At 43.2% G+C, this 18,265-nt stretch overlaps 1 protein-coding gene across 3 annotated transcripts in view; it reads left to right on the forward strand.

The window, feature by feature from the left end:
* The window catches only part of flt1 (fms related receptor tyrosine kinase 1), a 306,847-nt gene that overhangs the window by 63,274 nt on the left and 225,308 nt on the right, over positions 1 to 18,265 (forward strand). For all 3 annotated transcript variants that reach the window (XM_068033545.1, XM_068033546.1, XM_068033547.1), the window contains exons 5-7: positions 2,673 to 2,832; positions 10,321 to 10,457; positions 17,644 to 17,818. In XM_068033545.1, coding sequence (XP_067889646.1) covers positions 2,673 to 2,832; positions 10,321 to 10,457; positions 17,644 to 17,818 — 472 coding nt within the window. The remainder of the gene's footprint in view (positions 1 to 2,672; positions 2,833 to 10,320; positions 10,458 to 17,643; positions 17,819 to 18,265) is intronic.

Genomic DNA, 18,265 nt, shown 5'->3' on the forward strand with positions numbered 1-18,265 from the left:
CGGGGAACAAGGTGCAACTCCTGTGGGGCGGGGGGAGGAGTGAAATCTTCAGGTTGGGAAGGAAGTGGGAGTGGGAAGAATCGCTCCGATTGGTTGTAGGGATGGTGGGAAGGGGTTGAGGGTCAAAGTTCTGTAGGTAGGGGGAGGTTAAAGTTCATCATTTCCAAATATGGTTTTCTGGAGGCATTTATTGAGAACTCATTGGAGAGGTGGGAGAGAGGATGCAAAGTTTGCATGAAATTTAATTCCTAATAGTGGTGTAGTGGGACCTTTAAGCATTTACATTTACTGGTAAGGGCTCTAAGCCCTTTAAAAATGGTGTCGGAGCCTGCACATTGATGCCAGACGCTGTTGCCGGGGCTGGCTCGCCTGCCCCCTACGCGTCATTGGGATGAGTGGCTGCCCCGACCATGCTAATCAGCCGCCGCGTTTGGAATCGCGGCAGCTCTGCGATGTGCGTCCGAGTGTGTGGGCCACCATTTTTCTTGCCTGCCGCCTATTTTGGCGGCAGGCCTATAGAATCCAGCCTATTGTGATTATTGCTCGCTATACAGAGTAGAAAGTTGTTTCGCAGAATTTTGCCATGAAGCATAAATCCTTTCATTTAATTGTTGGCTATTTTAAAAAAATATATAATGTATCAACGTGAAAATAATTAGTTATAATATAACTTAGAATTTTAGACAGGCCTGTAATGTGTTATAAATCATGTTAAAGTACACCAGAATCTTTTAATACATTGTATAGTGATTTAAATAAAATATCAGCTAAGTGCTAACTTATGCTTCGATTCCTGTCAATGGCAATCCAATCTCCTATCACACAACATGAGGAAAAGCCAAGGTCACGTTAACCACTTGGGACATAGCTTGAGTCGCAGTAAAGAAAGGTTACAAACAGCTACGATTTCTCAGTATATTCAGAGACTATAGTGGATTGAGAAATACTCTGCAATTTCAATGCTCTGATGAAGAAAATGGCTAGATGACATTTCAACCTTTTGTGCCTTTATTAAGGCAAACCTGTGGGAACTGAAAAACCAGCTGGATAAGGAGCATAGTGCATGGCATTTATTAACTGGAAGGAAAAAAGTGAAAGTATAGATGAGAATGGGTAAATTTGGATCATACGGGAGGTATAATTTTAGGTGCAGATGTTATATAACAGAGAACTCAAAAAGGGAAACTAGATTCAATATGAAATGGCTTAAAACAATTCACAGAAAAAGATGAAATCTAAGAGGCACATTTCTACCATTTGTTTAAAAAAATTGCGTTGAGCAGTTTTTGATCCGCTGATAGAATTGAACTGGATCTATAACAAACAATCAGAGACAAACACCAGTCTGTGAGGGAATAAGCTTCTTTGTGCATTCATTATACTTTGAAACATACCATTCATTATAATGGCAATTTTGTATTTTTTGCCAATTTATGTCTCAAAATGATACTGTTGCACTTGAATATATTTCAAAAAGTCTGTACTGTAATAAAAACATTAATCTTCTGCAAAATAAACATTCAGTAAGGTTATCTTAGGAAGAACAAAATCCAATAGAAGAGACCAGGGAAAAGGGTAACACAAAAGTCCTTTTCAGATAAATCTTTGCTCTATTTGTGGAGCTGAATTTTATTCTCTCGTGCCATGCTGCCGTGACCTAGTGTGCGATGGCTCATTTCCATACGCTGGGCGGTCCACCCCCACAATCACGTGGCGGGGGCAGGCTCTGCAGCACCAGCAACGGTGTCAGCTGCCTCGGCGCAGGTGCTGCCGCCAATTTTAAAGGGCTGCCAGACCTGCACAGGGAGGACAAAGTTCAATCCCGGAACCCCCCCACTACTACACTGTACATAAATGTGTGACCAGTTTCTCCCCCCCCCCCCCCCCCCATAATACACAGAAAATAAATGGTAGCTTGTTTTAACCCCACCTCCCGCAACACTTAAATTGAATAGTTGACCTCTCCCCCTCCACAGCTGCACAAAGTGCAGAGGTCACCCCCTTCCCCCCCCACCCTGCACTAGAAATGCAGAGCTGACAACACCAACCCCCCACCCCCGCACTAAAGATCCTAAATTCCCCCCCCTTCCCTACTTCAGTGGTGCCAGCTTTCTCTGGATGCGGGAAGTGAATGCGGTGAGTGCTGGCTGTCGTGGACAGTCGTTAAGATCATGGGGAATGGTATGTTAATTTATTCATGTCCTTTATTTCAATATTTAAAGTTGGGTCCCATTGCCGAGCAGCGGAGGAGCCAACACGGAGCCTCACCGCTGCTGGAAGATTGGGCCTGGCGATCTCGGCGTCGGGCTCCATGGCAGGCCGCTGCTGCTATGATCTTCTGGCCCTCCCAGCCACGGAGATCAACATCGGGAGCTCAACAAAATTCAGTCCATGACTTCTAAATGCTGAATAGCTTTTCTCGTATAGTGACTGCCCTCACTTTGGATAAATACCATGTTGTATTAGTAGGCATCCATATATTGAAAGGAGTGGAAAGTTATTTAAATAGGCTTGCTAATAATCTGGTGTATTGTTTGAAATTGTTGCTTTTATTTTCCAGCAATCAATGAAATTTTAGCCACATTGCCCTTTATTACAGAAATGCTCACATCAATTTCTTCCCGCCTGAGGCAATTCACTATAATAACATAACTTCTGTCTTTTACTTTTAGAATGCCTTATCCTTTACCATTGACGGAAAGGATGTTATTTGGGACAGCAAACGAGGCTTTGTTATTCCCAGACCCACGTACAAATTTATTGGTCTGCTGACGTGTGAAACCACTGTGAATGGAAAGACGTTTCATTCTTATTATTTAACACACAGACAGGGTTTGTAGCTGCACTTCCTTTTGTATACTCATTGTATTGTACTTTAATATCCACCAAACAATTCTTTGCCAGGTTGATGACCGAGTCACAGATAATGATGTTTGTGCGCTAGATACATAGTGGTGACATGCTCTGTGAATGGTTAAGTTTTTAAAAAAACATGTAACATGTTTCTCCTCCTTTATGATATTCTCCCCTTCCCTCTCCACACACCACCCCCCCCACCCCGCAATCAGCTATGCCAGGATTCATGCCACTTACTAGCTGCTAAGTTTTGATTCTTGCTTTCTACTGTACTGCTCATGAATCACCTCCTCCTAACAGACCTTCCAGTTCACCCTCATTTCTAGGATGACACCCTCAAAACTGATGACTGAATAACCAGTCTTTTTTTTTCTATAATCCATCTATTTAGTTAAAAACAAAATAAATACTGCAGATGCTGGAAATCTGAAATAACTTGTTATGGTCAAGTTCCCTCTCCCTGTTTGACCACAACAGGTTTAATTCTTTCTTAAAGTGGATGTACTGGCCAATTCAGTAGGTGTTTGATTGGTTCTTGTTATGATCATAGCAAGTAAGTAATCGTACAGGTTTTCTTGAATTTAACAAAGAAAGAGGTTAACTATATTGTACCTAAACCGAAGTAATAAAAATAACAAATTATGTGCCAACTTTCTTCACACACACACACACACACACACACACACACACACACACACACACACACACACACACACACACACACACACACACACACACACACACACACACACACACACACACACACTAAAATTCATTATTTGCCCGCTCCCGCCACCCAAAGCACTTACCTTCCACACATGTCCTTCCACCCCACCAAATTGAACAAAATGCACAGGTCACCCCTTCCCACCATCCCCTGCACTAATGATGTAAATTTGACACCATTCCACCCCCCCCCCCCCCACCACCCCCGCACTAAAAATCTTAAATATCCCCCCTTCCCACCACTGCAGTGCCTGCTTTCCCCAGATGGGAAAGTGAAGGCACATAAGTGCTGGCTGCCACTCCGAAGATTGGTAAGATTGGACTCAATTTTATTTAAACGTATGCATTCTGATAATTTGAATATTTAAATCTTGGTCCCATTGCCCAGCGGCAGCGGGACTGCCACAGAGCCTCGCAGCCGCCGGGAAGATCGGGCCTGACCCTCCCGGCGTCGGGCAACGTGGCGGGCTGCTGTCAGAATAATCTTCCGGCGCCCGCCACGACCCCCAACGCCGGAGGCCTCATAAAATTCAGCCCAGAGAGAGACAGGGACTCTCACTTGGGTCTGCACGTGTCAGAGTCCAGATGCTTCTCCTTACTGCTGCAGAGAAACACAAGCTTAAAACCACAGATGGGGAAGGGCGTGACACATGACAGTCACTAAGTGATTCAGGCAGGATTTCTTCTTGCCAGAAGAAAAAGAACAAGCAGTTCCCTTAAAGGTGCTGGGTCTTGCTTCTTGCTGGGATGAGCAGACATTCCGTCTTCCTCCTCACAGGCCTTGCAGTGTGCGATAGTGTTGCAAATTCAGTGATAATTTTAAGCTGCTAGCAAAGTCATCTTTTATCTGTTCTTTTTTAAATTTCTTCAGAAAAATGTAAATTCAGATCTCCAGTCAGTGGGTAAAGAAAATTATCATTCAACAAAGCAAGTTGGCGTGACAAACTGTAAATGCTGGAAATACTCAGCATGTCAGGCGACATCTGTGGAGAGAAAAACAGAGTTAACATTTCAAGTCGCTAGTTCACTATGATATATTTTGTTTCAAACATGATAAATTGAGGACTTGTGACAACCCAAAAGATTTTGGGGATCCAAAACAGACAATTAATTCCTGGCCAACTTGATTACCTAGCACCTTCAATGCTTGGTTGAGTCTTATAAATGTTTCCTCAGATTTTACATAGTATAACATATTATTTACAGCACAGAAACAGTCTGTTTGGGCCAGCAGGTCTATGCCAGTGTTAATGGTCCACACGAGCCTGCCTCCACTCTACTTCATCTCATCCGATCAACATATCAATTTGGAAAACCTACTCTGACATCAGATCACAGGTTGAAAGATTGCCTCACATAAATTTAGGGTGGCACAGTAGCGCAGTGGTTAGCACTGCAGCTTCACAGCTCCAGGGACCCGGGTTTGATTCTGGGTACTGCCTGTGCGGAGTTTACAAGTTCTCCCTGTGACCGCGTGGGTTTTCGCCGGGTGCTCCGGTTTCCTCCCACAGCCAAAGACTTGCAGGTTGATAGGTAAATTGGCCATTGTAAATTGCCCCTAGTATAGGTAGGTGGTGAGGAATATGGGATTACTGCGGGGTTAGTATAAATGGGTGGTTGTTGGTCGGCACAGACTCGGTGGGCCAAAGGGCCTGTTTCAGTGCTGTATCTCTAAATAAATAAAATAAAAATTTAAGCACTCAATGTTGAAGCACTGGTCTGCTGTGCAGGACATCACTGGAAAAGAGATTTTTAAACATTTCAGTGATATGCTTGTAAGAGTTTTGAATATTTATACAGTTCATAATTTCATTCTTTATGGTGCATCTGACTGGCTAATTCAGGTTATATATTTGCCAAATATTTGATACAAATATTAGGTTTCAGAGGCAGAAAGTAGCACTCTTGCTCTAAGCTTTAATAACTCCCATGTGTTTTAGATCTTCTTGAAGTAATTTGTTTTTACTGTTTAGTGCTGCCATGCTTTGAGCTGCTGCTTTCTTCTTGCTCCTATATTTCCTTTCTTAGTGTTCTATCCTGAAGCTAGCCACTCATTCCGAGTATGACTCTACAGCTCTACATTATCATTATGTCTTAAAAAAACTGTAATGATGAATCTGCAGAAATACAAAAACATCTTTTTGCATTGATGACTTATGATTTTGTAGTTAATGGGATTGACAGTAAGCAGAAGCTAAGAGCAAATTAGCAGGTTATAATTTCTACACTGGAATACTATTTTTACATACGAACATACGAATTAGGAGCAGGAGTAGGCTACTCGGCCCTTCGAGCCTGCTCTGCCATTCAATAAGTTCATGGCTGAACTGATTACTCCATATTTCCACCAACCCTTGATAACCTTCCATCCCCGTGTTTATCAAGAATCTATCTACCTCTGCCTTAAAAATATTCAAAGACTGCTTCCAGCGCCATTTGAGGAAAAGAATTCCAAAGACTCCGGACCCTCTGAGAGAAAAAATTTCTCTTCATCTCTGTCTTAAATGGGTGATCCTTATTTTTAAAGAGTGACCCCTATTTCTAGATTCACTCACAAGGGAAAACATCCTTTCCACATCCACCCTGTCAAGACCCCTCAGGATCTTATATGTTTCAATCAAGTCACCTCTTACTCTTCTAAATTCCAGTGGATACAAGCCTAGCCTGTCCAATTCTTCTTCGTAAGACAGCCTGCCCATTCCAGGTATTAGTCTAGTAATCCTTCTCTGTACTGCTTCCAACGCATTTACATCCTTCCTTAAATAAGGAGACCTGTACTGTACACAGTATTCCAGATGTGGTCTCACCAATGCCCTGTATGGCTGAAGCATAACCTCCCTACTTTTGTATTTAATTCCCCTCCCGATAAACTATAACATTCAATTAGCTTTCCTAATTACGTGCCGTACCTGCATACTAACCTTGTGTAATTCATGCACTAGGACACCCAGATCCCTCTGCATCTCAGAGCTCTGCAATCTCTCACCAATTAGATAATATGCTTTTTATTCTTCCTGCCGAAGTGGCCAACTTCCCACTTTCCCACATTATATTCCATTTGCCAGGTGTTTGCCCACTCACTTAACCTATCTATATCCCTTTGTAGCCCCCTTATGTCCTCTGCACAACCTACTTTCCTACCTTTGTGTCATCAGCATATTTAGCAACTATACCTTTGGTTCCTTCATCCAAGTCATTTATACAAATTGTAAAAAGTTGAGGCGCCAGCAGGGATCCCTGTGGCACACCACTCGTTACATTTTGCCAACCAGAAAATGACCCATTTGAGCCTACTCTCTGTTTCCTGTTAGCCAATCTCCTATCCATGCCAATATGTTACCCCTATACCATGAGCTTTTATTTTCCGCAATAACCTTTGATGTGGTACCTTATCACATGCCTTCTGGAAATCTAAGTACAATACATCCATCAGTTCCCCTTTATCCACAGCAAATGTAACTCTCTCAAAGAACTCCAATAAATTGGTTAAACATGATTTCCGTTCACAAAACTGTGTTGACTCTGCCTGATGACCTTGAATTTTCTAAATGCCCTGCTATAACGTCTTTAATAATAGCTTCTAACATTTTCCCTAAGACAGATGTTAAGCTAACTGACCTGTAGTATCCTGCTTTCTGTCTCCCTCCCTTTTTGAATAAAGGAGTTACATTCGCTATTTTCCAATCTAACTGAACCTTCCCGAATCTAGGGAATTTTGGAAAATTAAAACTAATGTATCATCTATCTCACTAGCCACTTCTTTTAACACCCTAGGATGAAGTCCATCAGGACCCGAGGACTTGTCAGCCCACCGCTCCAACAATTTGTTCAGTACCACTTCCCTGGTGATTGTAATTTTCTTGAGTTCCTCCCTCCCTTCCATTTCCTGACTTACAGCTAATACTGGGATGTTACTTGTATCTTCAATAGTGAAGACCGATGCAAAATATCTGTTCAATTCATCTGCCATCTCCTTATTATCCATTATTAATTCCCCAGACTCACTTTCTGTAGGACCAGCACTCACTTTGTTAACTTTTCTTTTTTAAATGTCTATAGAAACTCTTACTATATGTCTAGCTAGCTTTCTCTAGTACTCTAATTTTACCTTCCTTATCAATCTTTTAGTCATTCTTTGCTGTTTTTTATATTCTGTCCAATCTTCTGACCTGCCTCCCATCTTTGCGCAATTATGGGCTTTTTCTTTAAGTTTGATTTATTTTACTTCTCCCATTTAAATAACATTGGCCCGGATTTTGCAGTCATCGGTGAAGTGACCTTGAAGCTGCCCACGGATATCTATCGATCTCTGTGGCATGTATTTCACCTTTCCTGACGTTATTTTACTTTGTGATTTTTATTTCAAACCTTATTCGGTTTAAGTTGTTCTTATAGCACTACATTTAGTTGTTGTGAAGCTACATTTAGCCCAGTCCTTCATGTTGCTTTCTTGTAACTTTTAAAATACACCTGGGGCTGAAATGTACTGGCCCCTCAACGCCGCGAGTCGCGGCGCGGGGGCCGGTAAAATGCTGTGGGGGGAGGCCCACCACGACCAGCAACAACAAGAAGGGCCCGCTGCATATTATTGGCAGCGGTGGGACCTTGGTGCGGCCCTCCCCCCACCCGCCGCAGGCAGCGGGCCCTTCATCTCCATATTAAAATAAGACCTAATACAATGCAAATTCACCTACCTTCAGGCAGCGGCCGTCCCACTCTGATATTACGGCTCCGTTAGTGCTCCGCGCGCCTTCGGAACTCTGTACAGAATTCCAGGCGAGAACCTGGCGTGGAGCGGGGAGTAATAAAATTGTCAGGGCGGGAGGGCTAGTGGAGTGGGGAGAACACATTTTATTGGACGTGGGGATGGTGGGAAGGGGTTAGAGGCCAAATGCTCAAAGGTCCGGGGGGAAAGTTTGAGAAGGGAACAAATTATTTTTTGAAAATTAATGCCACTGAAGTGACCATTGGGGGGGGTTGGGGAAGGGCCTCGGCATCTTTATTCATTGCCAATAAAACTTCCCGATAACTGCACCTTTAAAAATTAAAATTACTTTGTGAGGACTTAAAGCCCTTTAAAAAATGGCGCCTGCGCAGTAGCGCCAAACGCCGTTGCTGGGGATGCGGCGGCCGCCCCTTTACATCATTGGGGGCGGCCACTCTGCCCCCTCTATGTAAATGAGCCGCTGCACGTAATATCGCGGGGGCTCAGGGACAGCACATCCGCACGGGCTGCACGCTCTTTTTAGAGTGCGCTGCCGCGAACTGTGGCGCACTCATAAAATTCAGCCCCTGATTTTTTTTATACCATATTTATGACACTGATTTGCTGTGCATTTCTAATGCTGATTTTATTTTTTAAAAGTCTGCCCTCCTCTTTTTGTTACTACACATTGAAGAATTTCCACACACAGCAAACCAGGAAGTAAAATGCACCGATTATCTTTTGCTTTTTAATAATTTTATAGACAGCGAAATAAAGCTTGGAACATACACTGGGATTAAGGTAGAAGCTGAAATATCATAAACAAACTTAAATTTGTTTTTTATTATATCAAAAGCCTATGGAATTTTTATAATGGAGAAAATTGACATTCCACAAACATAAAATTAGTTTTTCAGGACCAGAGAGGTCATTAAGCGGTAATTATGACTTAGTATGCTGTTAAAAACCCAGTTACACCTCATTCAACATGGTGTTACTTCTTTGGGGAAGGGGATTTAAAGTGAGATTGTGGCGTAAAAAGTTGCATTCATGCCAACTCGGGTGATTTCTAAAAATATCCATCTCTGCGGACTTGAACAGTGCACCTTTTGGAGGAGCCAGGAATCACTGACAGCTATTTCTGGATTTCCGTGTTTAACTGTGCCGGTGTGGACACCAGAAGTTTCTGTCAGTTTCATAGTTGTAATGATTGGCAACGCTGATGGTTTCACCATCCGGGCCATTCTTTTAACAACGTTTTGCGATAAAAATTAGTTTTAAAAACGGGGTCGCTAAGCGTACCTGCTAGATTGGAATTATCATTTTGGGGAATCAAAAGTACACAATTAATCAATTTTTAACAACATTAAAGCATGATAGACTAGGCAATCGCACCTGATTTGTCTTTGCCATTGTGGATGCCATCCCAGAATGAAGATTACAGTCCTAAGACATTTGCTTGTTTTATATCATTGCAAAATTGTAAAGTGGATTTATTAGTCTCTTGCCCTTCAGAATTACCAGGAAATGTTGAAAGATGTTGCACTTTAAGATCAAAAGTATGAACGAATAAATCTTACTCTGTTGCTATATGTAAAGCAGAACCATTCTATTCTGTTACTTTACTTTCATAATCCTTCTTTCCTCATCAAATAAAACACATGCAAAAGCTGGTGGGGACCTCTACAATGTCACAGAGAGAAAGTCCATTGAATATAATACGCAATGGAAGAGAGGTGCTGGGAATGTTAGGGTGTTGGTGACATAAGTTCTGCATTTGATAAATACGTAAATCTGTTGTTCAAACAAAGCTAAAACAATTGCATATCATAACGTAATGTGTAAATGTGCTGTATCATAGGTTACTAGGGTAATTAATATTCAGTTAATTTATAAAATAATAGAATAAAACTTACAGTAATTGTATATAGAACAATTTAGAGTGATACATACGCTATGCATAGTATCCAGATATCTGAGATATTGAGTTCTTTGACAATATTAATTTTATTTTATTATTGTTTAAAATTTAGTCAATAGCATCAACAATGTACAGCTGAATGTGACCAATCCAGTCAAGATGCTGAGTGGAAAAACACTCGCTATAAAGTGTACAGTGACGGCAGAACTGAATTCAAGAGTTGAGATTCTTTGGGATTTCCCTGGCAAAGTAAGTATCTTAAGCAGGATACATACTTCAAAGGCATTGAAAGACAAAGTCTAGTTGATAGCTCAGCCTTTCTGGATCTCTCTCCTGCCCTTCAGAATTACCAGGAAATGTTGAAAGATGTTGCTGTTTAAGATCACAAGTATGAATGAATAATTTGCATTGGCAGAGAGCCTGGAGACAGAAATAATATTACACTTTAATTTCACTTTTTAAAATCTTTTCACAGTGACATTCTGCTTAGTTTAAAAAACACATCTATAGAAAAATAACAGACTGCTGAATAAATGCAAAATAATGTTAGTTAAATTTAGACAAATAGAAGGAAATATGTAGAGCAACCTTGAAATATTTCCATATTCCTCTTATTCAGAGTAAGCTAAAAATGGAACCTTGATATTCTTATGTATGGAAAAATACCAGTAAAAATAAATTTTTAAGTACAAACTTTTTAAATTGAATTCACCTTCCGTCCTCTCCACATGCACCATTTTCAAGACAGATACATATTTAGGGTAAACATTTTAAAGTTCCTTTTATGGCTCCTGCTTTAATGTAAAGATCTAGCCACTTGTTTGAAATCTATCATGTTTTAGGTGTTGCACATATTCTTTTATTATGCAGTGAACCCTGAGACTACAATCTTTTCAGCATATTCATTTAAGGGACTGTCAGGTAAACACACTCCCAGACTGGATATATTTTGGGAAAGCTATTATAATGCCATTAGTCAGAGAGAACGTTGGAGAGAACACTTTTTGGCATAACAATAAGTGAGGAATTATTCTCACCATATTTCTCAAGTGAAAAAGTTGCATAATGACTACTCAACATCACAAATGATTTGTCTGGTATACTGGGATGAAATTTATTCTCCCGCTGCCTGGAGTGGCAGCAGGCGAAAAAAATGGTGGCCCTGCCGCTGCAATCTAGCGTGCAGAGGCTCATTTCCATACGCAGGACGGTCCACAACACCCACCCCCCAAATCACATGACGGGTAGACTCTGCAATGCCCACAACGATGTCACCTGCCTCTGCAGGCGCTGACGCATTTTTAAAGGGCTGCCAGACCTGCACAGAGAGTACAAAGTTCAACCCCAGAACCCCTCCCTCACAACTATATACGGTACATAAAAGTGTGACCCGTTCCCCTCCAAAACACTTAAATTGAATAGTTGACCTCTCCCCCACAACTGCACAAGGTGCAGAAGTCACCCCTTTCCCCCCTCCCTCCCACACTTACAAATGCAGAGTTGTCCCTGTTTCACCTCATTCCCCCCCACTACACTAAAAATCCTAAGATCCCCCCTTTCCCCCCTTCTCTACCTCAGTGGCGCTAGCTTTCCCTGGACGGGAAAGCGTAGGTGCGTGAGTGCTGGCTGTCACGTGGAAGGTTGTGGAGAGCCGGTAAGATGGTGGGAAATAGTATGTTAATTTATTCATGTCCTTTATTTCAATATTTAAAGTTGGGTCCCATCGCCGGGGTGGGGGGGGGGGGGTTGGGTGGTGGGGGGTGCTGCCATGGATCCTTGCCGCTGCCGGGAAGATTGGGCCCAGCAGTTCTGGCATCGGGCTCTGTCGCAGGCTGCTGCTGGTATGATCTTCTGCCCCCCTTGCCACGGAGCCCCATGTCGGGAGCTCAGCAAAATCCAGGCCAGTGCGTGTAAAACGTGCTACAAGAAACATTTTTCTAATTTTGTTTTCATTTTAGGAACTTGGTTGTGTGCAAATTACCACAGAAACAGCCTAATCTGAAATTCATATTTCCCCCTCCCTTCCTGTTGAAATTAATGTGAAGAACATTATGAATTGCTCCACAGGAAAATGTATTGTGCATTCTGGATCCATTGAGTGTAACAAATTACATTTCATGTGCTATGGAAGTAAAGCCATGAAAAAATATGTTATATTTGTACCCTGTTTATGTACAACACCACACTCTCTCTATTTACTTTGTTGTTTGGCCTGCTGTACACAAATAGGGCTGAATTTTAATAGCTCGGCAGCAATCTTGGTGGCGAGCTTCCAGATCAGTGCGGCGCATGCGCGAGACGTGTGCTGCGGAGGTATTGCGGCAGTTCATTAACATGGAAGGGCGGAGTGCCTGCCCTTGATGATGTAGAAGGGGCGAGCGCTCCATCCCTGGCAATGGTGTCCAGCGCCAGTGCACAGGCGCCGGTGCCATTTTTAAAGGGCTTCAAGCCCTTACAAGATGTTTACATTTTTAAAGTGAAGTGCAACTGGGTTTTCAATTTTCACAATCAAAAAATGAACAAAGCCCCTTTTCCACCACCCCAATGACCTAACAAGTTTTTTATTTCACTCTCCCCCACTGAAAACACTGTTTTGCCAGTCCTGACCTTTCACCCCCAAATGTACCAATCTTTGCCCTTCAACCCCTTCCCAACATCCCCTTAGCCAATTGAAACAGTTTTCCCCGCTCTCCTCTCCCCGCCCTGAAAACTTCACTCCTCTCCCCTCCCCTCCAGGGTTCTGCCTCGGATCTCCTGGCAGATCTCTCTGCCCACCGTCTTTAATCTCGGTTTAGGATGGCCATTGTGGAAAGGTAGGTCATTATTCCTTTATTATCATTTATTTAAATATATTAAGTTTTTTCGCCCAAGGATTGTGGGGTGGGGGGGGGGGCCGCCCCGAGGCCTCGCCGCTGCTAGAAAAATGGGGCGGGGTCTTCTTGGCGTCGAGGCCCACGTTGTGTCTCTCCTGGTGGAATTTCCGGGCCCCCCCTGCCATGAACCCCGACGTCGAGGGGCTGGTAAAATTCAGCCCGTAGTCTAGTATGGTCTTTATTTTGATGTTGCAGGAAAGGCATAGTAACGGATGTGCAATTATAATGACTTTTCTGGGAAATACCACTGGTTGCACCTTGTGTATAATTAACATGACGTTACTATGGGAATTTATGGTTATAATACAGATTCTACAGCATCTGCTGTACATATGAACCATTCTTTTTAACATGCAATTGGATGAGGGAAAATGGAGCTAAAATACTGTTCATTGTTTTTTCATGAATGATGTGATCCGGAGATTGTTCAGGCTTGGGTATGGGCTAATAAGTGACAAGCAATGTGTTGTTTGTGCGAGTGTGAAATCAAATGATGGTGCTGTGTCTTCATCATCACTCTCTTCTTCCACTGCCTGACCAGGTTCCACCTGAAAAGAAAAAGGCACAGGGAAAGGTTATGGTGAGGAGAGGTGCATATTTACATATTTGCAGCGTAATTTAGAAGAGAGGGAGAGATGAGGTGGAAATGGGATGAGAGAAGGAGAATTAGGTATAAGGATACCATCATCTTCAATGGTTTCAGCCTCACCACCGGCCATGGCCTCAATAATGGGCATCTTATTAATGGCCGGTACTGTGTCCTCCTTGAGGGGGTTAGGACATGCAGGCATGCCTGTCATCCTCCAATTAGCTCCCGTTGTCTCCGGTTGTGTGCCACCTTATCCTGCAAGAGAGAGGGAAGTTTGTCAGTGAGTGTCGTACAATCTGTTGGCTGATCTGGCTGCCGTGGTTGAATAGCTGGCAGTCTGTGCAACCTGTGAGATGTGGGTGTGAGGCTTCTGGCAGTGCTAAGCGCGTGAGGGTGAAGCATATAAATGTTAGGTAGGGATCGTGGTTGATAGAAATTGTTGGTAGGTGACTGATGGAGGTGTGCGATTTGAGCAGTGGCTAAGCCTACTGGTGCAGTTTATAGGTTATGGCATTTGAGGATGCATTCACTAACCTTGACCACTTGTGTGAGGTCATTGAATTTATGGCACTGCATCCAGGTCCTCAGGGCTTGACTCCTGGCATTGACCTCAATGGCTGTTTGCTCCCACTGCATTTTGAGTGCATGTCTGCAGGGTCTCTTTCCCCCATGCAGATACCGAACATCTGTTCTCCTTTCCACTTACTCCAGCAAGGCCTCCATGCAGCATTCAAAAACCTTGGAGCCCGCTCTCTCCTGTTGTGCCATTCCTCACTCTTTCCCAGGACAGATTTTCTTCAACCATGACTCCCAGCACCTACTCTAGCCACGAATCGCCACCCTTTAAATGGAGCAGCCTAGCTTTAAGCAGTGCATGCTACCTTAAGTGGTGCAGGAAGGATGTTTCCCCTGGCTGGGGGGTATAGAACCAGGGGACACAATCTCAGAATAAGAGGTAGGTCATTTAGGACTGAGATGAGGAGGAATTTCTTCACTCAGAAGGTGGTGAATCTTTGGCATTCTCTACCCCAGAGGGCAGTGGAGGTTTGGTCATTGAGTATGTTAAGACAGAGATCGATAGATTTCTAGATATTAAAGACATCAAAAGATACGGGGATAGTGCAGGAAAATGGTGTTGAGGTAGATGATCAGCCATGATCTAGTTGAATGGCGGAGCAGGCTCAAGGGGCTGAATGGCCTACTCCTGCTCCTATTTCCTATGTTCCTACGGAAACGCCTTGGCGAGTTGCTGCATTGCCACAAGCAGCACAAAGTTGGCATTGCAATCAACAGGCACAGATAAATTGTGCATCGTGACCCCCATTTTCAGGGCCCATCCTACTTATTCCCCCTTTGTGTTTATATATTTTGATTACTTTCGATCATCAGCAAAGTGATGGAAGGGGTCGTCTACAGTGCTATCAAGTGGCACTTGCTCAGCAATAACCTGCTCACTGATGCTCAGTTTGGGTTCTGCTAGGGCCACTCAGCTCCTGATCTCATTACAGCCTTTGTTCAAACATGGACATAAGAGTTGAACTCCAGAGGTGAGGTGAGAGTGAGTGCCCATGACATCAAGACAGCATTTGAACAAGTATGACATCAAGGAACCCTAGCAAAACTGGGAATCAGGGAGAAAATGTGCCGTTGGTTGGTACCATAACTAGCACAAAGGAAGATGGTTGTGGTTGTTGGAGGTCAATCATTTCAGTCCCAGGACATCACTGCAGGAATTCCTCAGGGTAGAGTCCAAGGCCCAACCATCTTCAGCTGCTTCATCAATGACCTTCCCTCCATCATAAGGTCAGAAGTGGGAATGCTCACTGATGATTGCATAATGTTCAGCACCATTCAGATACTGAAGCAGCCTGTGTCCAGATGCAGCAAGATCCAGGCTTGGGCTGATAAGTGGCAAGTAACAATTGTGCCACACAAGTGCCAGCCAATGACCATCTCAAACAAGAGAGAATCTAAGCTTCTCCCCTTTATGTACAATGGTATTACCACTGCTGAATCCCCCACTATTAAGATCCTGGGGGTAACCATTGACCAGAAACTGAACTGGACCAGCCTCATAAATACTGTGGCCACAAGAGCAAGTCAAAGGCTGGGAATTCTCTGACGAGTAATTCACCTCCTGACTCCACAATGCCTGTCCACCATCTACAAGGCACAAGTCAGAAGTGTGATGGAATACTCTCTGTTTGCCTGGATGGGTGCAGTTCCAACAACATTCAAGAAGCTTGACACCATTCAGGACAAAGCAGCCCGTTTGATTGGCACCCCATCCACAAAGAACAAAGAATAGTACAGCACAGGAACAGGCCATTCAGCCCTCCAAGCCTGCGCCGATCTTGATGCCTGCCTAAACTAAAACCTTCTGCACTTCCGGGGACCTTATCCCTCTATTCCCATCCTATTCCTGTATTTGTCAAGATGCCTCTTAAACGTTGTTATTGTACCAGCTTCAACCACCTCCCCCGGCAGCAAGTTCCAGGCACTCACCACCCTCTGTGTAAAGAACTTGCCTCGCACATCCCCTCTAAACTTTGCCCCTCTCACCTTAAACCTATGTCCCCTAGTAACTGACTCTTCCACCCTGGGAAAGAGCTTCTGACTATCCACTCTGTCCATGCCGCTCATAACTTTGTAAACCTCTATCATGTCACCCCTCCACCTCCGTCGTTCCAGTGAAAACAATCCGAGTTTATCCAACCTCTCGTCATAGCTAATGCCCTCCAGATCAGGCAACATCCTGGTAAACCTCTTCTGTACCCTCTCCAAAGCCTCCACGTCCTTCTGGTAGCGTGGCGACCAGAATTGCACGCAATATTCTAAGTGTGGCCTAACTAAGGTTCTGTACAGCTGCAGCATGACTTGCCAATTTTTATACTCTATGCCCCGACCGATGAAGGCAAGCATGTCGTATGCCTTCTTGACTACCTTATCCACCTGCGCTGCCACTTTCAGTAACCTGTGGACTTGTACGCCCAGATCTCTCTGCCTGTCAATACTCCTAAGGGTTCTGCCATTTACTGTATACTTCCCACCTGTATTAGACCTTCCAAAATGCATTACCTCACATTTGTCCTTCAACCTTCAACATTCACTGCAGCAACTCACCAAGACTCCTTCGACAGCACCTTCCAAACCCACGACCTCTACCACCTAGAAGGCCAAGGGCAACCAATGTATGGGAACACCACCACCTGCAAGTTCCCCTCCAAGCCACACACCATCCTGACTTGGAACTATATCGCTGTTCCTTTACCGTTGCTGGGTGAAAATCCTGGAACTCCCTTCCTAACAGCATGATGGATGTACTTACACCCCAAGGACTGCGGCAGTTCAAGAAGGTAGCTCACCACCACCTTCTCAAGGGCGATTAGGGATGGGCAATAAATGTTGGCCTAGCCAGCGACGCCCACATCCCACAAACGAATTTTAAAAAAAGGATCAATTTGTGTTTAGCACTGCGTCATTCCCCCTAATGACTGCCTGTTTCACACCTAAAAAAAAACCAGCCATTTCTGTGTAGCAAAAAAACCAAAATGCTGCAGGCACTGGAAATCTGAAACAAAATCAGAAAATGTTGGAAATTCTCAGCAAGTCTGTAAATAAAGGACAACGTGCGCTATTGTTGAACTACCAGTGTATCCTGGAATTTAACTTAGCATGAGTCACCTTCTTTAGGAGAGAGGGAAAAGGTGAGTTTGCAGCGAAATGGTTCATTCAGATATGAAGCAAACTTTTGGTGGCAAGAAAAATATAGTACTATTTTCCAGTGAATGTGCTTTGTTTTTAGCTGCAGTGTGCAGAACTGTAGAAATCTATCCTGTTGGCAGAGATCGAATTTCTGCATTGGTTTCACTCCTATTATTGATAATTATCATCTTAAAAGATAAATGATAATCCATCACTGGCTGAAATTACAAGGTAGTTGTATACAATCATTTCTATCTGTGTGTTTCAGGGAAACAGAAGTACTTCTATAACAAATAGAATTGACCAGACAGATCCTGGAATAAATATATTCTACAGCACCCTTGTTCTGGACAAAGTACTCACATCTGACAAAGGGAACTACATATGTCAAGTAAAAAGTGGGGAGACTATGAAAAAAAGGAAAGCAACAGTCAATGTTTATGGTAAGAAATAATAAAATAAAATGAATATTCAAAGTCAAAATGTTCATTTATCCCATCAGTCCTAGAAATCCTTACTGTGTGCTCTTGTACTCTAAATGCTTTGCTTACCTGAAAGTGTTATGTAGGCCAGAAAATGTGATGCTTGCATTTGTGTTCTATACATTGTAGGTTTGCAATGTACATGAGACAAAGCAGAGCTCCAATTCAAAGCGATTTTTTCATGAAGCATTTCCATTTTCTGATTTCAAATGAATTCTAGAGTCTATTAAGATTAGATTTACTCTGGTCTGAGTGCATCATATTTTTCAAATCAAATAGACCTATCATTCTCCTATTAGAACAATTTTTAATGTCATTAGCAAAGGGAAAACATTCCGTCAAAAAGAATGGATGGAATATTCTGTGGGCCCACTGTGCAGGCAATCCTGACATCCGCTCCCTGTTGGC

This window comes from Heterodontus francisci, chromosome 6, assembly GCF_036365525.1.
Source record: "Heterodontus francisci isolate sHetFra1 chromosome 6, sHetFra1.hap1, whole genome shotgun sequence".
NCBI lineage: Eukaryota > Metazoa > Chordata > Chondrichthyes > Heterodontiformes > Heterodontidae > Heterodontus > Heterodontus francisci.